At 43.7% G+C, this 23,450-nt stretch overlaps 1 protein-coding gene and 1 long non-coding RNA gene across 2 annotated transcripts; one reads left to right on the forward strand and one right to left on the reverse strand.

Annotated features, from left to right (window-relative positions):
- Positions 1-1,009: 1,009 nt before the first annotated feature.
- Positions 1,010-6,761, reverse strand: LOC136545306 (uncharacterized). The gene is made up of 3 exons (XR_010780985.1): positions 6,448-6,761; positions 2,324-2,473; positions 1,010-1,250 (listed from the first exon to the last, which is right to left on the reverse strand). It is a non-coding gene; the product is annotated as an uncharacterized lncRNA (long non-coding RNA).
- Positions 6,762-9,351: 2,590 nt separating this feature from the next.
- LOC136543386 (uncharacterized) lies at positions 9,352-21,356 on the forward strand. The gene is made up of 4 exons (XM_066535848.1): positions 9,352-9,463; positions 12,959-13,077; positions 17,278-18,612; positions 20,576-21,356. The coding sequence occupies exons 2-4, from the start codon at positions 13,025-13,027 to the stop codon at positions 21,354-21,356; spliced, it is 2,169 nt and encodes a 722-aa protein (XP_066391945.1). The 5' UTR covers positions 9,352-9,463; positions 12,959-13,024.
- The last annotated feature ends 2,094 nt before the right edge of the window (positions 21,357-23,450 follow it).

Here is a 23,450-nt window from a genome sequence, read left to right on the forward strand (position 1 = left end):
GCTGATGGCGGGGAGCTCTGCCTCCGATGGACTTGCGAGCGGTCTGCTTTGTGCGTGCCATCTGTTGTTAAGTTGTCAGTTTTATCAAAAATGAGATAATCAACTTATAAGGGGAGGAACAATGCCATGAATGATATGTAACAACATGATGCATGCATGTTCCGTACGTTCTCACAAACTTAGGAAAAATAACAATTGATAGCGGCATAGACGGTGGCATACAACGGTCTCTCATAAATGTAGCTAATACGTACTACACGATAGCGCTGTTATGTACCTGCAAAAGATCCACTTTAGCCCAAACCCTGACACTATGAAAAATATGCACAAAAGCAGTAAAGTAATCTACTCGCTCTACATGCATCCCCAGATACGCGTACAATGGTAGCAACTACCCGAACCATCATCCTATCGACGGCATCGTCACCACAGGACGGAATTCCCCACACATTGGATACCTTCATACAAACACGTGTATGGCATGTAAATAACCCGGCATCATATAAGCACTCCCTAGATCGGCAGTATATCCGATCATGCTCTCACAACTCTCACTTATCGAGGCGTAGAGGCAATGGATCCATACATTACCACTCAAGTGAATGGCACTCATACAATAGCACGCCGTATGAGCAACGAAATAGAAATATGATGCAAAGACCCCCAAGTCAGTACTTACATAAGCCACCTAGAGTCCTTAACTGGGCATACAGGATATGACCACTAGCACACTATTAAGTTTTAAAACTCAGTTTTAAACACAATTTTGGTTTTAAATACTCATGGGAACAGTAACCTGCTAAACCTTGCTCTGATGCCAGCTGTAACAGAACCGACCAATTATACGAGATTAAGGAAATCTTCTGCCATAGCAAATAATTTAGCAAACTTAAGCCTGTATAACCCGGTAGTCCGTGAAACCACGAAGGATTTCAAACCAATCGACATACAACCAAGATCGTACAAGTTTAGCAATCACCGTCCCATGTTACATAAAGTTCGCAATGGCAGTTGGATACATCAGAGTTTAGAACATAAAGTTATTACAACCCAAGTTCAAACTGAAATAGCAGAAGCAAATAGTTTTAAAGCCACACACACACTTTTGATTCAGATACAGTGCCAGTAGGTAGTCATCTCCAACAAAAGCATCAGATGAGAGATACGGAGTGACCATTACCCTTGGTCCTAGTTGTCACCCATCACCGGGTATAGGCAGTTAATGCAATAACCGTAGTACATTTGACCATCTGCAACAACAATGGGAACAACGCCCTGAGTACGAGAAGGTACTCAGCTAGACTTACCCGTCTTAAACCAAAATAAAGCAACACCAAGGATCATGCAAGGCTTTCTTTAGTGGGCTAGCTGACTCATTTGTGAAAAGCATAAGCTATCATGAAGAAACCATTTTAAGTACTTTGCATCATCTTTATTATGACCTATCAATCTAGGTAAGCACCTATACTATAGCAATCACTTGATTAACCAATAACATCCAGTTATCAACTTAGATTTAGCATATCCCATACCATCCAGATAACCATTAGTGTTCCATCATAATTACTACGATGCTGTAGCTCGAGTCAAGTGCTCACTATCCAGGAGCGATGGCGATTCGAATCGATTTCTAACCAGCTGGTGATTTATTCCTCACACAAACCACACTCACCGATCAAGTGAGCTACAAATCACTAATGACACTTTCCAAGTAGCCGCGGGATAACAGTCATGGACCGCACTACCCAGGGACCGCCCGACAGCCAGGATGTACCTTGGGCTCACTCTTCGCGTCCCTGTTATACCCCCTTCAGCACTAGTCTGCCAATCCGAGTTTATCCTAGCTCGAATAGTGTCACTAGCTTTGTGGTCGAAAGGTACTTTATTTGGCCAGCTAAATGTGAGGCATGTGTTCAATATGACAAGAGGGATGAGCAACGATCGGTCCTTAATCGACACAGATGGAAAACTAACAGCACCCCAGATCCCTGTCTAGTTGCCTCCAACTTTTCCGTCCGGTCTCCAATTATCCATCACACATGGTTAATTCCAGGATATCATTCTTTCCATAGCTAAATTCTTCCAGTAACCACCTATAAATGTAGGTGACCGGAAATCACCGATCGCTACCGGTCTAAGCAAGGCTAAGCAGTTATTCGATCCCGACCTAACAGGGTAAAAAGGTAATAAGGTAGGCAAGGATAGTAATAAATGCATCAACGGTTTCAATCAACTCCTACAACTTAATGCAACAATATATAAACTCATATATAGAAAGAATTGCTTTTATAAAGTAGGAGACTTAGAATGCTCCGGGGCTTGCCTTGTTCGAACGAACTAGGTTGATGATCCACGCACTCGGGCAAGTCCTCTCCTTGCTCCTCTTCCTCTGGCACCTCCTGTGCCTGGACTTCTTATGGATCTGTCCCGGTCTGCTCTTCCTGAACTACTACTAGCAACTCCTCCTGCGATCCTGTATGATGTAGATGTATAAGTGCTCATGCATAGGTGCATCAGAGAGATGACATGTAATGATCATGATGCATGGAATGTAGATGAACATGTTTAACTTTATTGGACATAGTAGAAGTAAAGCTCTTCTACAAGGTAGTCAACATCATCCAAGAACATGTACTACTATACTACTACTGCAACCACTATACTAACATGCCAAGTCACCATGGCAAGCTAAGATGCTTCAAAGATACACCAAAGCAAACATTATTAACTAAACATGCATTAAAGAAGATTATTTTATTTCATTTTAAATTAGGGCTACAACAGCAACATATATTTCTGGTGCTCATAAAAATCTGATAAAATTACAGTAGCATAGTACTACTCTAAGTATACTACCATAAAATTTTCATTGCATTTGGATAAGTAAAATAGCCTACACAAAAATGATAACCTATGGCATAAATATGAGCATGAAAATACTTTGTATTATGAAAAGTATCAAACAACAGATTTAATATTTTTCCTATGTTCTACATAGTAAACAATCACTGCACAAAAATTAGCATACACATGTTTTATACAATTTAAGCTCTCTATTAAAATAACAAAAATCATCAATTAAAGGCACTTGAACAACACATCAATATTTCTCTACAGAACATGCATGACATATATTTTTCCTACAAAGTACATCACTAAAGGAGATTAACAAAACTAGAACCATATTTTTCTGATAATTATTCTATTTACTAGACATTTTCTAAGATAACAACAAATACAAGAATTAAATAAAACCCTATACAAAAGTATCACAAAAACCATATGCAATATTTTTAACAGATAGATCTAGTCACAAGAAACCTAGCAAAATTTGTTTCATCAAATTTGGAGCAATATTTTTTGATTTATGAATTTCCAAAGCATTTAAATAAAATCTATAAATCATTTCTTTTAATCTTTCTAAAATTCCCGGTTCAAAATTGCTAGATCCACCCGGATCTGAACACAGACATGCACCCTAGCGGCTGACAGTGGGCCCCCTGGCCCCACCAGTCAGTCACTACGGTAGGGGAGGCGCTCGGCCGCGGCGGTTCTCGCCGCCAGTGAGCTCGCCGGCGGTGAGGTCACCACCGGATGCTTCCCCATGACAAGGTGAACCTAATGGTACCTCTACCGTGGCCAGTGGAGCTCGGGAGCAAGCTTACCGGTGCTGCCAGACGCTGGCCGGCCATCTCCGGCCGAGATATGGCGCGGGGAATGGCTGGCGAGCTCCACCGCGTCAGTGTGGTGCTGGTGCGCGTGGAAATAGGGAGAGAGGTGGAGCGGAGAGGGGGAGTCCACGGAGCGGAGCTCTCCGGTGAGCTCGACCATGACTTCGACGAGGGATTCCCGGGGAAGGGGAGCTTCCCATGGCTTACCGAGGCGAGCACGTGGTGCGCGAGGTGGAGGTGGTGCTCGAGGCACGACGTAGCTGCTGGCCGTGAGCTGTGGTGGCCGGGCGAGCTAACTCCGGCGAGGCGCGGTGCGTGGTGGCGGAGCTCGCTGCGCGCGCGGGAGCTACGGCTGTTGTGCTATGGCTGGCGAAGTAGAGAGGCGAGTGGGGAGCGCGACGCGGTCGGGCAAGTGAAGGCGAGCGCGTGGAGTGGCGGGGCCTGCCGGGGTGCCACCCGTACGACGTCGCCGGCGAGCGGCGGCCACGCGGCGGCCGTCCTCTGTGAGCGGTCGGCGTGGGCGCGTGAGCGGCGGGCACAGAGGCAGGCCGGGCCAGCTTCGGCCGTGGGCCAAGAAGCAAGGGCGCGGCCCGCTAAGCCGGGCTCCCTTCTCTTTTTTTTATTTAAATTCAAACAGCCCCAAATTCATCATTTTGAGCAACTTAAAAGCATTTTCAAGATTTGGTGTAAAAACAAAAGTTGCTCCATTTTTCAAGCCCTACAACTTTGCCAAAATGAGTAAGGCCAAAATCCAATTAGATTTTGAACTATAGATTTAAAGTTAATTTAAATCAAAAACCCTATTTTAGAAGATTATTTTTTAAAAGCAAAATTTGAGAAAACTTTGAATATACATTTTGCTCCAAATTGCATTCTAATTACTTCTAAGTTGTCTAAGTGATCAATCAAGGTTCACACATGGCAAAAGAAATATAGCATCCAATCTATCAAAATAAAACTATGCAACACATATGTTTCATTAGTATGTTTCAATTCTATATTTTATGTCATGCTTATGAATGCATAATAATGATTATGCTCATGATTTGCAAAATATTAATGCATGCTTAACACCGAGGTGTTACATCATTCGCCCCTCCCACTTCTCTCTCTACGCCCACGCTCCTTCTCTTTTCTGCAGCAGCAGCGAGCAGCGACCGGAGCCGAGAGAGAGAGATGGCGTCGTCGTTCGTGGAGACGAGACCTCGCTCCCCCACGTGGCTGACCCCCTTTAACCCTAGTCCATTTCTTCTCTGCCTTTCTCTCTCAGCCACACGGCGCACCGAGCGAGAGTGAACGGTGGAGCGGGCAGCCATGGCGCCGTCGCCGGCCCCCTCGCCGACGTGCGCGCTCCCTAGTGGGTGAGCGCGCCACCGTTGAGCGGCCTGGCCACGGCGCCCCCTTGGCCGAGCCTAGCGAGCAGCTCCCCGGCTCGGCCTTTCTTCTCCTCGCGCGCCGGCGAGGCAGCAGCACTGCGCAGCGGCGAGGTAAGCCAAAACGGCTCTTCCTCTTCTCCATTTCCCCTTCTTTCTTCTAGGATTAACCTGATTTGGGGATGGGGTCAAAAATTAGGGTTAGGGTTTCGGGATGGGCATTGTTCTTCTTCCCCAGAGGGACTTCACAGGTTTAGGGTTCGGCTTTGATTCTCTTCTAGGCCGAATCCCTCTCTTTTCTTCTTTCTTTCACCCAGTTAGGGTTAGGGTTAAGAAAACCCTCTTTCTTCTCAGATCCAAACTAGATCTGATCGGTTCTCTGCTTTCTTGTCTATTTTTTCTTGGTTCTTTGCTGATTGGGGATTAGGGTTAGGGTTTCGTTAGGGTCAGAATTAACCCAATTCGTTTTTCTTTTGGCTTGGGTTCGGTTGAACCCTTTGATTTTTTCTTGCCGCTCGCCGGCGAAGACGGCGGTGCGGCATCTTTCCCCCCGCGCGGTGGCGGTGGTGACCTAGAGTTGAATGACGTCCGCCACCCCTCGGTCTCTTTTTATTTTCTTTTACCCGGTTAGGGTTAGGGTTTCAATTCGAAATGGATTGAACCCTTGTTCTTCGTCTATTTCTTTTCAATTCTTTACCCCATACTAGATCTACACACTGGCAACCTTGGCTCTGGTACCATTGTTAGATCATAGTGTATCACTTAAACCGTAGATCGGGGTAAGCATCTTACTTAGGGTTCCTCTAGTTCGCCCTGGCATAGTTGCGTCGTAGCCTCGTGGACAATGGTGTCGAGGAAGCTCAGCGCGGTGGTGTCCAGCGTGGTGGAGACGATGTCCAGTGGCGATGCAGAGGCGACAGCAGAGTCGGTGGGGCTTCCCGTCACTGACAGCACCCTTCTTTAGATCAGATTAGGTTTCTCTGTAGGTGGTTACGGCGGCTCCGGTCAACCTCGTTATTAGAGCCGTGATCCCCATATATCTTTTATAGTGATGTGTGACAGGGGCCCACCAACCACATTAGGGTTGGGCGCCCCCGATCAGGGCGTAGATCCAAAGGGCCAATAGGCCGTGGAGATCAACTAACAGGTAGATGGGGTAAAATACTGATATTGATTGCTAGAAGAGACGTGGTTGTACGAAGATGCCAAAGAACTGCAAATTGATTCAACTTGTTTGACATTTTGAAAAAAAAAATATACATGGTTCTACCCATGAAGGCATACAATGCCAAAACTAAGAATAAACAAGTTATCTAGAGTGTTATAGATGTAAGCATGCTACAAACCCGCAGAATCTGGGCGAGAGCAGTAGGGAAAAGGATTCAGGCCAAGAGATTAAAAACCAGCAGATTCAGGCTAGGGGCCGGTGCGGCCGGAGCGAATGTCAGCGGTGCGGCGCCTTGGCTCCGTGGCGCTTTCTTGTCCATGCGCCGTGCGGCGGAGCGACTCCTCTAGGTCACCGTCGGAGCCGCCGCCGTGTGCTGATGCTGCAGCGCAGTGAGGTAGAGGGATGAATGCGGCTTGGCTGCGAGCTGGAGGTGTTTGCTACGGCGTGCCGACGAGCTGGAGGAGGCGGCGGCGGCAGAACCGGCGACGGAGGCCCTGTCGCCTGTCGCCTTGTTGGGGACTAAAGGAAGAGGAAACAAAAAGGAAATAAAAAAAAGCAAATGGGAGCCCGGCAGGCCAAATCGCAGAGCCCCCTCAAGTTTTGTGTGGGCCCACAGTATATACGTATACCACCTGTATTCACGTTTTATATATCTGTATTGCAGTTGGAGGAAAAGTAGCACATATCTCGAGGTAGGTGATCCCTGTAAGCTTAGGCATCGTATGGGCATTGGGCCATATATCTGGTAGTTACCTAAGACCATGAGAACCGGTACCAAAGCGAGGTTGCCTATGTGATCGGTCGCTTCATATCCGACCTCGATCTCGGCTTCAACTCGACCTGTGGATATCTGAAACCCGCGTGGGCATGAGTTTGGACAAAATTCTGTACCCATCACGGGCATGGGTGTTTTAATGGGTTCATCTAATTTTCATGGGCATGGATTTAGGACGGTAAAATCTAGCGGATTTGTGCCCGTTGCCATCTCTATTGGGTTGTCATTGTGTGTTTTGGTGTAGTGTCTAGTAGGCCAAAATTCAGTATATGACGTTTACAGGAGCTACCAAGTCAGCACCACGTCAACATTTATGACGGTTTTATCCTACGACATGGGCCCCGTTCGGCTCGCTGAAACTTGGCTGAAACTGGCTGAAAACACGGTTCTGGCTGAATTGTTGTGAGAGAAAAACACAGTTCCGACTGAAAAAACAAGCTTAATAGTGTGGATTATAAGGTACGCCGAACGGGGCCATTGTATGTATGTACGTGGAAGGGCCTGGATATTTATATGAAACAAATGAATGTCATAAATCTTTGTGAAATAAACAATAACATCATATTTTTTATAGTACCAGGTTTAAGCTATAATACCGGGTTTTATAGTTGAGGAGGTTAAATACTCAACCTTTGATACATTAGGAGGTTATGTAGATTTTTTAATATGCCACGACAATAAAACCACCTTCAAAATTTTCTTAGAGGGTTAATTAGACGGTTTTCAATAATTTATAAGGGGTAAAATACCTGGTTTTATAGGTGAGGTACAGTAAACAACATCTTTTAGTTGGGGGACGTTAGGTAGACCTTTTCCCATGCAGTTTCAAACAAGAACACCAAAAAAAAAACCCTAACCCACCGAATTGGACTGGTATATGTTGGGTTCACCGTTTATAGGTTACCCACTTTGTACTCAAACCTTGAGCGGGTCTATTGGCGGGCCTGGGGACGTGTGCCTGAAACTTGGCTGAAACTAGCTGAAAACACTGTTCTGGCTGAATTGTTGTGAGAGAAAAAACACTGTTCCGGCTAAAAAATAAGCCAAACAAGCCGAGGATGCCGGTGGGCTTGGGTGGCAGGTGGTACATGGGCGCTGGCATCGGCAAGAACGAATGTGGGAGTATAGAGGATGGGAAGAGAATGGACAGAGATGGGATGAGGAGAGGGAAAGAGGAAAAGGATGGGAATAGAACAAAGAGAGAGAGAGAGACGGGATGAGGAGAAGGAAAGACAAGAGGGGGATAGTGCAAATACTGACTATGCGCGTGTTTAGTTGCTACCCAAAATCCCAAAAAGTGCTACAGTACCTATCACATCGAATTTTGCGATACGTGCATAGAACATTAAATGTAGACGAAATAAAAAACTAATTGCACAGTTTGGTTGGAAATTACGAGACGAACGTTTTGAGCCTAATTAGTCCATGATTAAACACTATTTATCAAATAAAAACGAAAGTGCTACAGTAGCTCAAATTCCAATTTTCACCCAACTAAACACGCGCTATGTTGGCACCGGGCATCTTTTAGTTGTCGGCTGCTTGTGATGGGAGAATAAATACTAAAGCTGGCCTAAGGAGTCCTGTCGTTGCTAGTCGACCATGAATAAATGCATTGCTATGCATCACCTACCTTGTAAGTAACGAAAGAATATATGCGGAGGACCACCTCCATGTGACCGTGTCCCCATGGTGCTGCAAAGCATATAGGAGGAGGAGTACGCGAGAGAGTTTCAGCTAGCATGGCCTAAGGAGTCCTGTCGTTGCTAGTCGACCATGAATAAATGCATTGCTATGCATCTCCTACCTTGTAAGTAACGAAAGAATATATGCGGAGGACCACCTCCATGTGACCGTGTCCCCATGGTGCTGCAAAGCATACAGGAGGAGGAGTACGCGAGAGAGTTTCAGCTAGCATGCAAGACGATTCGACGCTGCCAACTGCCAAGGCTATTTATCGGGCCGGCGGCTGGCGATGAGAGCGGCTCGAGGCCTCCAGCCCTCCAGAGTCCAGTGGAGGCAGCATCGATAGTTCCTAAAAAGTTTTCCAAAAAAGTGTTACAGTAGCCATTACATTGAATCTTGCGATACGTGTATGGAGCATTAAATATAGACGAAAAAAAACTAATTGCACAGTTTGGTTGGAAATCGCGAGACGAACGTTTTGAGCCTAATTAGTCCATAATTAAACACTAATTGTCAAATAAAAACGAAAGTACTGCAATAGCCAAATTCCTAAATTTCACGAACTAAACACAGCCTAAGTTCAAATTCTACTGTTGGTAGTACGTACTAGTTACGTTGTACAATACTGACTGCAAACTGATTTGACAAACGAATCGCAGCAGCAACTTCTCTCGGCATTTCTCATGCATTTCTGCATCTCGTCTTGCGCATCACTGTTCAAACCATGGATGGATCCGCGGTTGTCCACAGCCGGATCGGAGCTTAGTCTGCTAAATAAGATATAGTGCAGGTAACACAACGAACTACTATATATAATAAGATATTTTGAACATTAGCCACCTATATAGTTTATTAGGGGCATGCATGATCCATAGACACAGTTCCTGGCTATTAACTTCATTCTAAATTGTAAGTCGTTCTAGCTTTTCGAGTAACAGAAAGGGAGTACTAACCTCCATTTCATAATACTGTACTTTTTAACCTTCTATACCCATTCTAAATTAGTGGTCATTCTCACTTCCTAGTAGTACATGTTTCTCACTTCTCAACACACATCTGTCTTCATCTCTCTCCTTCTCGTTTCCTATGCACTACACTTTTGACTTCTCCTTAATTTTTGTGACCAGAGCTAAAATGTCATCTATTCTAGGATCGAGGGGGAGTAATTTTTAGACCTTGGAGGATACAAACACGAATGCTAAAAGACTAAAAGGTGGGCTAATTTTTAGCCACCTCCCCAAGTAGTTATTAGTCCATTAGCTCTCCAAACCCAGCTAATTGAGGCTAAAAGTGCTACTGATTTCCAACAAGTCATTTCTATCCCCCTCTTCTCTCTCCTCTCCCTCTCTCTGCCCGCCTTTCTCGAGCTCGCCATGCATGGCAGGACTTGTCCTCGGCTACCACCACGATTGTCATCGCCCCTCCATGCCACCTCCCACCCGCTATCGTCGCCTGCACCACCTCCATCTCGTTCTCTTGTGCATCCATGTACATCGATGGGTTTCGCCCGCCTCGGGCTCGATTCTACCGCACCACCATCGATCTATTGCATCAGCTTCAACCGCTGGCCTAGCGTCAACCCACCATGCATGCCGGCCTCGACCGCCCTCACTCTGGCCTCACTCGGTCGTAACCGCTACCATCATGTCCTCGACCGCCACCCACGCTGCTCCAAGTCGTCGATGGGTGAGAGGACCGGAGGAGTGGGGTAGGGACGCTAGTTGCCATCTGCGTGAGGAGAGAGCCGCATAGAGGAGGGGGTGGGTGAGAAGAGAGAAATGTTAGTGGTGTCGGATGAGAGAGAAATGATAAAATAGAAGGATACTTTTGTCCATAGCCAAGAATATATTAGTTAAGATACAAATATCATTGGGCTAATTTTTAGCTGGCTATTTTTTTATTAGGAGAGCAAACAATTAGCCCTGATATATCAGGTTGGGATCTTAGACAAACATGGTTTGGAGAGTTATATATAGTACCCTCGGGTTGATTGTTAATAGATGACGCTGACATTCTTGTGAAGGTCCGCTAGTGCGGTGTGCATTTCATAAAGTACAAGAAAACATGTCGCTGAGCAAAAAAAATGAGACGGACGTACTTCCTTAATATGTACACTTTTACTCTGTATATATATATCAAGTGCATGCGCATTAACTCAATGATTTACTTCCAAAAGTCTCATGCTGCAGCAGCAGTAGTACATTGTACGTGATAGTCGTCGAGCAAATAAAACAAGAGCGTGAATATAGAGAGTTGTGGCGGCGACAAACGTTTTAGGTTTTTCAGTAGAATCATTGCCAAACTTCACGTACAAGAGAGAAACATTCTAGGGAAAAATTAGTTAGAACCGATTCTCGTTTTTGTGCTAGTTCAGAGAGAAACATCCAAAACCTAATTTCTCTTGATACTCGTTCTAGTTTAAAGAATCCAGCAAGCTAGTCGATCTGATTCAATATGTAGTGATTCTGATTGTCGAAGAAACATTTATAAAGGAAACCTAAATCTAAAATGTTCCTACAAGAATCTAGAAACTATCAAAGGCGCCCTAGACATGGAAGCGATGTGAAGAACCGTAAAAGTACTACTTCATTAATAAATTTATATGCTGTCTAAGACTATAATTGTAGAAAACATCTTCTAAACGCTAATTCAGATGAAAAGAAGACTAATCTCGTGTGTACGAGTAAAGAACAAAAGTCTGTTTTTTCTCTTTCTTAGAAGAAAAAGGGTTTCTTTTCTTTTTTAAGTGACACTAATTAAATTGAGGACCTCTTTTTCTAATAACCTACATGAAAACACAAAAGTAACTTGGTAAATAAAACATATGGGAATGCGTGCATGATGACACAGTCGCCAGATTACAACGTTTAAACAACTATCTGTGGAACTAATCTATCCGTAATATTGCTTTTTCTAATATGTAATAAGATGCATATGCTCACATGCATACACGCATACTCACTTTTATTGGAGTTATCGCAGGCGTCTTGCTATTGACAGGAGCCTACCACTAAAAAGATAGAGGTATAATTAAGCTGGCCCATCATTTTGCATGTTTAGAAATTTAAGTACACTCATTTGCATGTGGATGAACAAGTTATTTTCCAGTATGTGCCACCACCACACCAAGCCTAGCTAAAAGCAACTTCAACAAGGAGCCCTCAAATCAAGGTTACTACTTTGATTTGAAGGCTTTGTTTGCTTTTGAGGATCTTTTTTTTGTATCTACTCTAAAGGAGCTTTGTAATCCATTCTAAGTAGACACTGGTATATGGGACCCAGTCGTCATTCATCATATCCACATCATTCCAATCAACTGAGCTATGGGGGGTGTGAGGACGTGAGGAGACCATCGTTGTTCCAATCGCTATGGGGTCATGAGGGCAACGAGCACTGTCGTCGTTCCAACAATCGGCTAAGCTATGAGGGTGCGAGGTCGAGGAGCACATGAAATGCCACATCAGGGGCGGGTGAACGCGCCAGGGATGGCACAGTTTACAGGAGGGGAGCCACTCTGGGCCTAGGGCTTCGCTGGGAGCCGCACCGTGAAGGAGATAGGGATCCATCGAGGGAAGAGTCAGGATGAAGAAAAAGGTGCGCGACAGTGAGTTGTGCGGGGAATAAAATTCGTAGGAAGAAGTAAGGAGCTCCCTACACACCTCTAGGAGACGGAGCTAAGAGAGGAGATTTGAGGGCCTCCATAAAATAGGGACCCGTGTTAGGGTCTGTTGGATTAAGTTGTTTTACTCTACGACTAAAAAGCATAATAGAATTCGTTTAGGGCAGTGGCGGATCCACGGGGGGGGCTAGGGGGGCAGCAGCCCCCCCCCCCCCCCCCCCCCCGTGAGACTGGTTTTCCTTTATAATTACTGTAGCAAAACGTAATTTCACGGTTAATCTTCGACATTTGTTCTAAATCTCTATTGATTAGCCCCCCCTGAGGTGCTCATCTTGGCTCCGCTAATGGTTTAGGGTACATGTTGGGGATGCTCTAACAATATCTCCAAGAGTCTTTCTAAATGACACTCTGAATTATCATTTGGAGAGCTATTTACATAAATCGTTTTCTATTTTTTCCACACTTTAACATTTTTATTCTATCTTGTGTGCACTCTAGAGAGTCATTCTCGTTTTCTATCTTTGGCTAGAAGAAATCTAGAATAGAAGATGACTATGTTTGGATAAAAAAATTAAAGAAGCTGTTGGAGGGTATTTTTTCACTAAAGTCTCTATTCCTAGCAATTAGAAAGTATACAGAGACCTGATAGTGTTTTTCTTTTACCAGGGTGCAGTTGGCAATGAGCTAAAACTGATTGTTAGCGAAGTCGGTTCATGTCCCAGTACTGTCGCAATGATAATCAGTAAACGCATAAGTGGAGACCAGAAGACAAAACAACCGCTAAGGTAAGCTAGTATATATAGCAAATACCACATTAATTTTACATCTTCATCAAGGCATCAAGCAGCAGGAACTATAACTTTCTCCCTGACTTTCATGAAGTGGTTTAAGTCGTATTTAACCTGGAGATAGAAAAAATAATATTATAATTATCTCATTTTCCCTCCGTCCTGAAATATAGTGCATTCTAGCATTTGAAATTTATTCTGAAATATAGTGCATTTAGGGAACAAGAAGATAATGTTTTCTTAAATAAAAATACGTGATTATTTTGTATAAGGAAAATAATTTATGTACGTACTTGTCATATTTCATATAAGGTGACTAAGAGTTCACCCTTTAATCATGTAGAATAGAATCAGATTTCAATAGATCAGGAGGTTAAGCGAGGGGTATATACGCCTATTGCACTCTCCCTTATTTTATTTAGGAATGACCAGAATGCACTATATTTTAGGATTGAGAGAGTATATATATGTGAAAGCAAATGACTAGTCTATAAATACATGCTCTTGAATTGGATTGGATCTTAGAAGAAAGTATCAGAAGTTAGTAGAAACCCATATATAACCAAAATTGTTTATGTTTACTTTTTTTCATTTTCTAATACAATGCAGATATTCTATAATACTTCTATATAGGTGTTATAGACCTCGTCTACCAATTACTTGCTCTTTATGTCTTTTCATCCATATTGAACGTTTAATTTTCCATGTGTGTCCACAATACATATACAGTTGGGAATTCAAGTGCTTATCAGGGCGGATCTTAATCTATATAGAGAGTTTAGCTGTTTAGGGGTACAGGCGCACCACACCAAAATGCAAAAGCGGTGATTATGACCAAATGTTCACCATGTATACATCTCTATAGCACAAATTCATGCACTCCACAAGACATGCACACTTGTCCAATTTGCCTTATCTTCACCCCTAGTGCCTATTGTACCTTGTATTCAAAACTATCATTTTAGGACACCAGAGTAAACTAACTGTTGACACAAAAATGTGGCGATGTGATCAACACACAGCAAGCCAGAAGATCTAAGTGGAACGAGACTAGAGATCTGCATGGCTTCAACACAGAATTAGTCGATTATGAAAACCCAATGATGTGCCAGTCAATTTGACCTACAATTGACAAGGAGAAAAAATCTTATCAGTAATTTAAGGTGAAACATGTCGGTGTTGCACCAAACAATTCCAAATGTACGGCTAGATAGCCGATTCAATGAGGCTATCGACTAAATAGTCGATATCCAGCGTATCCATAAAACGAAGATCTTTAAATCAAGGATTATCGGCTAATATTAAATGATAATGATACGAATCAAAATAACCGATGCTCATGGAACATCAGAAAACATCATCGGCTAAATGGAAAATGAATGATATAAAGCGTCGAGCCGATAAGTTTAATGAAAAAAGTATAACATGCGAACAAATCGACTATCTAGTATAAATGATTCTACAAACAGTTTTGAGTCTAATCTATTATCATCAACAGTGAGGTTTGATCGGATCGATGCAGCTATGATAATGATAATAAACTAAAGACAAATAATCTATAAAACCATCTATATGTTGATAGATTCAAGAAAACATGCTATATGCGTGAGAGTATAGGCAAATCGGCAAAAATAACCGATGCAGGCATATCAAACAAACATAGTACATATCTTAATCATAAACAAAACCACTAATCAATAATTTCTAATCTAAAGTCTTACCAATGAGGTTCGATCGGATCGATGCAGCTATGGTAGTGTCATTAGATCAGATCTCATTGACTAGTGAGTTTATTTAAGATTGAAACATGTCTTTGAATGCATACTATGTTTGATTGGAATAGAGATAAAATAACCGATCTAGCGGAATTAAGTCCTCAATTATGAGATTTAAAATGTGACCAGATCAAAGGACGACCAATTAAGATGATATGATGCCGATCTATCTCTATCTCAATCAGGTGATTTGTTATAATTAATAAAATATTAATTATAACAAGATCGATAACTGGTGAATCAATAAAAAACAGTAAGGAAAATCTTACTAATCTTAGTAGATTCGATAACTGGTGATATTGTATTAAACAACAAGTTATTTAACACAAGATCGATAACTTTGATCTATATTATGATTCGTAAGAGATCAATCAGCTGATGCAGCCTTACAAACTACGATATAGATCGATAACTAACTTATATTATGGCTCATAAAAGATCAATCAACTGATACAGCTTTACAAGTACAATACAAGTCGTGACGGTACTCACATGCAAGCTGGAGGTCGATCAGTCGATGTAGCCCTGTTTGCTGAAGAACTCGTCGAAAAGCTATATTACTCCTACTCCTAAGGGTTGGTGTGAGGCTGAAAAAGTAAAGACTAATTTTGATTGATGTGTGGATGTCTTTTACAATAACGGGTACATATTTATATCCTAAACTAAGGGCCCCTAATAACCTCCGTACGTGACTTGTCTAAGAAAACGATAGGACGTACAAAAAATACATGGACTCTAATTCCCTTATTTAAAGTCATCGCTAATAAAGCCTTCTTGACCGCCGTCTTTTCTTTTCTTGCCATATCCTTGCATCTACTGTGTACGTGTATTTGTATAATATGTCTGTCGATGTACACTAGAACAATGCATGCATCACGTGGTACTCTTGGGCTTGCCGTGCAATCTTGCCAAACAACAGAGTCCAAGTCTGATACCTCTCCGTGCTCCTTTGCTCTGCCCTCTCCATGATATATGCCTGGCGTCATGTTCTTTCTAAATAAATAATGTTTCTTTTCCTTCCCCTATGCATTCATCTGGGGATATTTTCATGCACATACACCTCACGCTTATCCGTTTATGGCAACCAACAAGAGTCCGAGGCCATCAGAGATTGCACGCATGCATTTGATGCCAGATTAATCGACTCTGCTTTTCTTCCTTTAATCCTCCTCCCTTTCTATTCTTTTTCATTTACGCCGGCGGCACCTGGATTCTGACCATTTAATCCAAATTAATTATCCAAGGCAACTTTGTGATGCTGAGCTTGGATTGAAACGTGGTCGAACACAACAATCACCGTGCGTGAGGATATATTATAATAATTGTCTCAAGTCATGACGTGCGCATTTTCCTTGATCTTCTTGCTTCTGTTGCTTTTTCATATATATCTTCACGTGTGGAGCACTTGGACTTCATACCTCTTCTCCCAAATTAAAGAATATTTCTTGGCTGGTGAGCACATCGGCCGATTCCTTCCTTTAAAGGGCTTTGCCAAATTTTGGTGCAAACACTAACATTGGTTCAACTACTCCTGCAACTATTTAAGTTGGTTCAATTTACCGCTTAACAAGATTTTCTTTTTTACTTTGCTCACATACATGTTGAGTTAATTTTAAATTTTATGAGGTGACAGCAAACATCATATATTTTTTTAATACATTATGATTTTTCATAATTATATTTCCTACAATTTTGTATGTCTAGGGTTAATATAAAATTTTATGAGGTGACAAAAAACATCATATTTTTTTTAAGAAACACATTATGATTTTCATAATTATATTTCCTACAATTTTGTATGTCTAGGGCTAATGTAAAATTTTATGAGGTGACAAAAAACATCATATTTTTTTAAGAAACACATTATGATTTTTCATAATTATATTTCCTACAATTTTGTATGTCTAGGGTTAATATAAAATTTTATGAGGTGACACAAACATCATATTTTTTGAAGACACACATTATGATTTTTCATAATTATATTTCCTACAATCTTGTATGTCTAGGGTTAATATATCATTAAATAATAATAATAATAATAATAATAATAATAATAATAATAATAATAATAATAATAATAATAATAATAATAATAACTATGGTATTATTTTTTAAGAAAAATGAATTATGATGTGCTTTGTGACCTCACAAAATTTAAAATTAAACTCAACTTGTGCGCGGAGAAACGAAAACAAAACAAATCTTGTTTGGATAAGTTGGACCAACTGGGAGACTAAATGGAACCAAAAATTAGTTTAGGGGTTGTTTGCACACAGGCAGAACTTGAGGGAAGTAATTAAGATTTTTTGTATAATAATATTTTAGCCCAAATATATAACTAACTTTAGTAAGTAGCTAATTCCAAGTTGCAATATATAATTTTGGTAAGTAGCTTATTGATCCCCATGTGCACGTGCAGCTTGTCCAACGCGCAGCAACTTTGGGACGAATGGGAGCTCCAATGCTTGGTCGTGGCCAGCTTTGCCTTGCAGGCCTTCTTCCTCTGCGCCGCGAGCATCCGGCGGCGCAACGCGTCGACCGTGCTCCGCGTCTTGCTCTGGCTCGCGTACCTGTTGGCGGACTACGTCGCAGTGTACGTCCTCGGCCACCTGACCCTCAAGATAGGCGAGCCACGGCACGAGCTGGTGCTCCTGTGGGCACCGGTCCTGCTGCTCCACCTGGGCGGGCAGGAGACCATCACGGCCTTCTCCATGCAGGACAACGAGCTGTGGAAGCGCCACTTGCTGGGCCTCGTGACGCAGGTGGTGCTCGCCGTCTACGTCGTGGCCAAGTCGCCGTCGTGGCGGCGCGGCAACGAAGAGCTCCTTGCTCCCGTCGTGCTCATGTTTGTCTCGGGGACCATCAAGTACGCGGAGAGGACTTGGGCGCTCAAGACGGCCACCTCGGAGACGATCAAGCGAAGCCGCATGGGTGATCTCTGCAAGACCATGTCGAGGTACCAAGCCGGAGACAGATCGAAGGCGTCGATCGACAGGTACAACAAGGACATCGTGGGCCGCAGGAAATGGTGGCTGGAGGAGGAGTACGCCGACCTCGTGGAGGCAGCCGGTGACAGCTTCCCCAACTGCATAAACGCGTTGATGGACATCCCTGTGGCGCCATGGTTGCTACCGCAGATATGGCCTATTATAGAGGAGATGAAGGAATCCGGGGAGAAGGAGTGGTTCCCGTCCAGGGCGTACAAGATGGGCGAGATCCAGCTCTCACTCATGTACGACCATCTCTACACCAAGGTCGGCCTGAGGTACGCGCACGCCCAGCGCAGGCTGCCGGCGGTCGTCTTCACCACCCTTGGCCTCCCGCTCCTGACGCTCGCCACCACCTCGTCGGCTCTGGTGCTATTTGCTACGACGACGACGAGGAGCAAGGGCGGCGTGTCGTACTACAGCGCCGCCGACGTGGCCGTCTCCTACATCCTGCTCGCCGGTGCCGTGGCGTTGGAGGTGCTCTCCATCCTCACCTTCGTGCTGTCCTTCCGGTCCTATTGCTTCCTGCGGGTGAAACTGGGAGCAGGCAGCAGGCTCACCAGGGCCGTCTTCTGGTCGCTGAAATCCGTGCGGCCCTACCACAAGCCGCTGTGGTCCAACAAGTGGGCGCAGTACAACTTGGTGGCCGGCTGCATCAGGGAGAAGCAAGCCGGCTGTCTCGCGAGGATGATGCGTCACGTCGGCCTGCTGGGGGACACCAAGCTGCGCCCCATCTCCGACAGGACCAAGGAGCTCATCTGCCGAGTGTTTTTTTCTGGCACTCAGCAAAGATGTATTTTGCCGAGTGCCTTTGTTTTGGCACTCGGCAAAGAAGCTTTTTACCGTGTGCATTTTTTTTTGCCCTCGGCAAATCATTTTTTCGAAGCAATTTTTGAGGCCCTAAATGAATTCAAATGAAAAACTTTTCAACTACAAAGTTGTATAACCTCTCAAGATCTACAAAGTTTATTTTGGTCATTTCTTCATTTGACAAAGCGACAATAACGTTGTTCATAAAATCTACATCTCTCATATCTCTCATATTAGTTTCATGAAAGTAGAAGATACATATATAAGATTTGTGAACAATGTTACTACCACTATGTCGGATGAACAAATGACCAAAATAAACTTTGTAGATCTTGATAAGTTATGAAATTTTGTAGTTGGCAACATTTTGATTTGAAATCATCTTGTCATGCAAAAACGACGTTTGAATTTGAAAATTTTAAAATTTGAATTTTTCAAACGACCTCGGATGAAAAAACTTCCTAAATGAAAATTGTAGATCTCCAAAAGTTATGAAACTATGTAGTTGACAACTTTTTGATTTGAAATCATCTTATCATGCAAAACTATGTTTGAATCTCTCAAATTTAAAATTCAAAATTTTCAAACGACCTCGGATAGAAAAACTTACTAAATGAAAATTGTAGATCTCAAAAAGTTATGAAACTTTGTAGTTGACCACTTTTTGATTTGAATTCATTTAGGGCCTCAAACAAGCAATTTACTCTCAGTTTGCCGAGTGCTTTTTTTCTAGCACTCGGCAAAGCCGTATTTTGCCGAGTGCCTATGTTTTGGCACTCGGCAAAGAGGTATTTTGCCGTGTGTATTTTTTTGGCCCTCGGCAAATCAGTTTTTCGAATCAATTTTTGAGGCCCTAAATGAATTCAAATGAAAAACTTTTCAACTACAAAGTTGTATAACTTCTCAAGATCTACAAAGTTTATTTTGGTCATTTCTTTATTTGACAAAGCGACAATAACGTTGTTCATAAAATATACATCTCTCATATTAATTTCATGAAAATAGAAGAGAGATATATATGATTTGTGAACAATGTTACTACCACTATGTCGGATGAACAAATGACCAAAATAAACTTTGTAGATCTTGAGAAGTTATGAAATTTTGTAGTTGGCAACATTTTGATTTGAAATCATTTTTCATGCAAAAATGACGTTTGAATTTGAAAATTTGAAAATTTGAATTTTTCAAACGACCTCGGATGAAAAAACTTCCTAAATGAAAATTGTAGATCTCCAAAAGTTATGAAACTATGTAGTTGACAACTTTTTGATTTGAAATTATCTTATCATGCAAAACTACGTTTGAATCTCTCAAATTTAAAATTCAAAATTTTCAAACGACCTCGGATGGAAAAACTTACTAAATGAAAATTGTAGATCTCAAAAATTTATAAAACTTTGTAGTTGACCACTTTTTGATTTGAATTCATTTATGGCCTCAAATAAGCAATTTACACTCGGTTTAGTATAATATATTGGGAACTAAAACGGATTCTAGACACAAGTGACAGTGTGGTGTAGTGGTAGAGGAGGTTTGTGCGCAGCGAGAGGTCTTGGGTTCGAATCCCGTCGGCCGCGTAGCCGTGAAATTTACGCGAAAAAAGCCGGAGATGGATGGGCGCTGACCGGTGGGGGCCTCCACCAATTAAAAAAAAATTTCCATTTTTTTTGGTAAAAATTCCCATTTTTTTCGGGTTTTTTTTCGGTTCCAACTTTGCCGAGTGTCGGCACTCGGCAAAGGCTTTGCCGAGTGCCCGATAAAAGACACTCGGCAAAGACGTCTTTGCCGACTCTTTTTTTGCCGAGTGCTCTTTGCCGAGTGCAGCACTCGGCAAAGCCTTTGCCGAGTGCAAATTGGGCTTTGCCGAGTGCCCCTGGCACTCGGCAAATTCACTGAGTCCCGTAGTGTCTCCGACAGGACCAAGGAGCTCATCTGCAACGAGCTAAACGACTGGACTAGGATACAGCAGTTCAGCCACGTCCGAGGCCAGGGCATCCTGTCGTTGAGGGGCCTCGCCAAGGACTCGGACCTGTACGAGAGCATCGACAAGGTGGACTTCTCCACCAGCGTCGTCATGTGGCACCTCATCACCCACATGTGCTCTCTTCTCGCCGCCAGCAACAAGGACGGCGGCGGCGGCGACAGCCGGGATGATCACATGCTTCTGGCCATGGAGGTCTCCAACTACCTCATGGACCTAGTCCTGGAGCGGCGCGTGTTGATCAGCAGCGAGGGCCACGTGGCGCACCGCAAGGCCCGCGAGGAGGTGAAGCAGATCCTCGCGGAGCACGGCAAGACGAAGCAGGTCGACGCCGACGACGCTGAGGCCGTCAGGGAGGTGCTGGAGGCCGTCGTGAGCAAGATCAGGGACCCCGCCGAGAGAGACGCGGTGCCGGCGGAGGGGGCGTACGGGCAGTTCGCGCGCGACCAGTACGAGACCATCAGGCCCGTGCTGCCGCGCGCGTTGAGGCTTGCTCGCATGCTCCTCTCCGGCCAGGACGACCCCGGAACAGGCGGTGATCGTGTGTGGGAGCTGATCGCGTCGGTCTGGATCGAGATGCTCTTCCACCTCGCCACGAGATGTGAGGCCGGCTTCCACGCCAAGAACCTCTGCACAGGCGGCGAGTTCATCACCCATGTCAGGTTCCTGCTCCTTAACCGAGGGATCGGCTGGAACTTTGTGCTTGGCCGTGCTTGACAACCTGCCTTGGAGAAAATTCTATGGACCCAGGGTCTATATCAGGGAATGTTTCAGCCACGTCAGTTAACTTGTGCCAACTGGAATGTTTGTTTATTTGTCCTGTACGTATCGTATTTCAGAATAAAAAGTCTGTGTAAGTATATACTATATATATATGGCCACGCAACGAAGATTAATTGGCCCGCAAAACAGACGATGAGTGTAAGTGTAACCATGTAAGCTCTATATTTGCAGACATAAATATAAATATTAAATCTGTGCGTAAATCGTTACAAAATCTTGTATATCAGCATATACTATCTCTCATGAATACATCATACTAATTTGCACTGTGACTTTGTGAGCATAGGAATATCGCATATTGTTTTTCAACAGGTCGAGTTTGGCAAGTGGTAGAAAAAGATCAAGCCCCGGACAATCTGGTCATGTCACCGGAGTATTCACCCAAAATATTTAATAATGTTAAGGCATGTCTTTCATGTCCCAGTTTTCAAAACTCTCATATATTTTTCTCGATTACGCAAAAGATTTACACATCATTGTATTAAGATCGAGAAAAGTGAGTTTTTACAACGACGTGCCACTAATCGGGCGCGCTGGGGGCCTTAGGGTGTTATAATAAGCTCATCCCCGCCGGAGTACATGGCGACTACTCAAGCAAAAGACAACCTAGCTTAGCCGCCCCGACGTCGATCCATTGGTCTACGATGTGCCTGATCAGCGCGCAAGGACTTGCAGGACCATGGATGATTTGTCGCAGAAGCATCTCCCGTTTCTCTCCTTCCATTTCTCTCCTTCCATAGCTCCCACGCAACGAGCGCGGACAATGAGTCATCCCCCCGCCATTTGTCTCCTGTACAGTGCGTCCACCATGAGTTCCACCACGACAAGAGGGTCTCCTTGCCAACCTGGGAAGTGTCTGCGCCTAGGGCCGCCAGGATGCGCCACCAAACTTGTCTAGAGAAGAAACACGATGCTATGATATGGTCAATGGTCTCCAGTTCCTTGTCGCATAGGAAGCAGTGGTCAAGCGCGTCGAGGCCATGACGGAGTCGCCTGTCCGCAGTCCAATGCCTTCAACGCACCGCGAGCCAGAGGAAGATCTGGACCCGTAGTGGAGCCCAGGTGCCCCAAATCCGCTTTTTCAGCCAGGGATGGGGCGGTGCGAAGCCGAGTGAAGCGCTCTGTAAGCCGATCGTGTGGAGTATGTTCCGTTCGCAGACCACCTTCAAAAACCATGGTGTCATCGGCGTCGTTCAGCTGGACTTCCCGCACATGATCCCAGATGTCCATGTGTACTCCTGGATCACCGGTACGGTAAAGCCGCCGGTGATCTGTCTAATCCACTACCAGTTGGGGATGGCAGAAGTGACCGTTGCTGTGCAAACGAAATGACAGTCGATGAGGCTGGTGAGTGTGGGCGCTAAGTCTCTTAGATGGCACAACCTTGTAGCAATCGCGCTGTAGACAAGTTTCATTTCTATGAAACTCATTTCATTCTTTTATCATCTCTACTTATCTATACTATGACTTGTCAGCTTATTTCGTTCCATGAAAGTCTACTAAACCCCCACTGAGACTGCCCTAAATAGATATGTTGCAAAAGCTAGTGGGAAACAGGGGCGGATCTAGCACTAGGGCAGGGTGGGCTCAAACCACCGCTACCACTACTCGAAGCATAATCGAGCCCCTCCTAAGTCCCCCTAAAATTTAGTATCCATGGAAGCTTAAAAAGAGGGGCTAGAGATGAAAGATAATGGAAGAAGCTCCCCCTAACCTATTTGCTAGATCCACCACTGGTGGAAAAAATTTGTATGCACGGGATGATCTAGCATTTTTTTTTGGTAGAAGTACAATGGCTAGTTGAGATTGGTGGGCCTATTTAAACTCCATCCCTGCTTGGGTGTTAGGAGTGGGCTGGAGGCCTGGAGTACATTGAAGAGGAGAAAATTTGCTGCTACACTTGAGAGCATTCCATGCCACCACTTCGTGCTAATTGATCACATATTTGCTTACGTAGTGTTTAGTGCGAGATTAAGGCTTGTTTAGGCTTAGAGTGAGATTAAGATGGAAGTATGATAGATTTAGGTT

This window comes from Miscanthus floridulus, chromosome 3, assembly GCF_019320115.1.
Source record: "Miscanthus floridulus cultivar M001 chromosome 3, ASM1932011v1, whole genome shotgun sequence".
Taxonomy (NCBI): Eukaryota; Viridiplantae; Streptophyta; class Magnoliopsida; order Poales; family Poaceae; genus Miscanthus; species Miscanthus floridulus.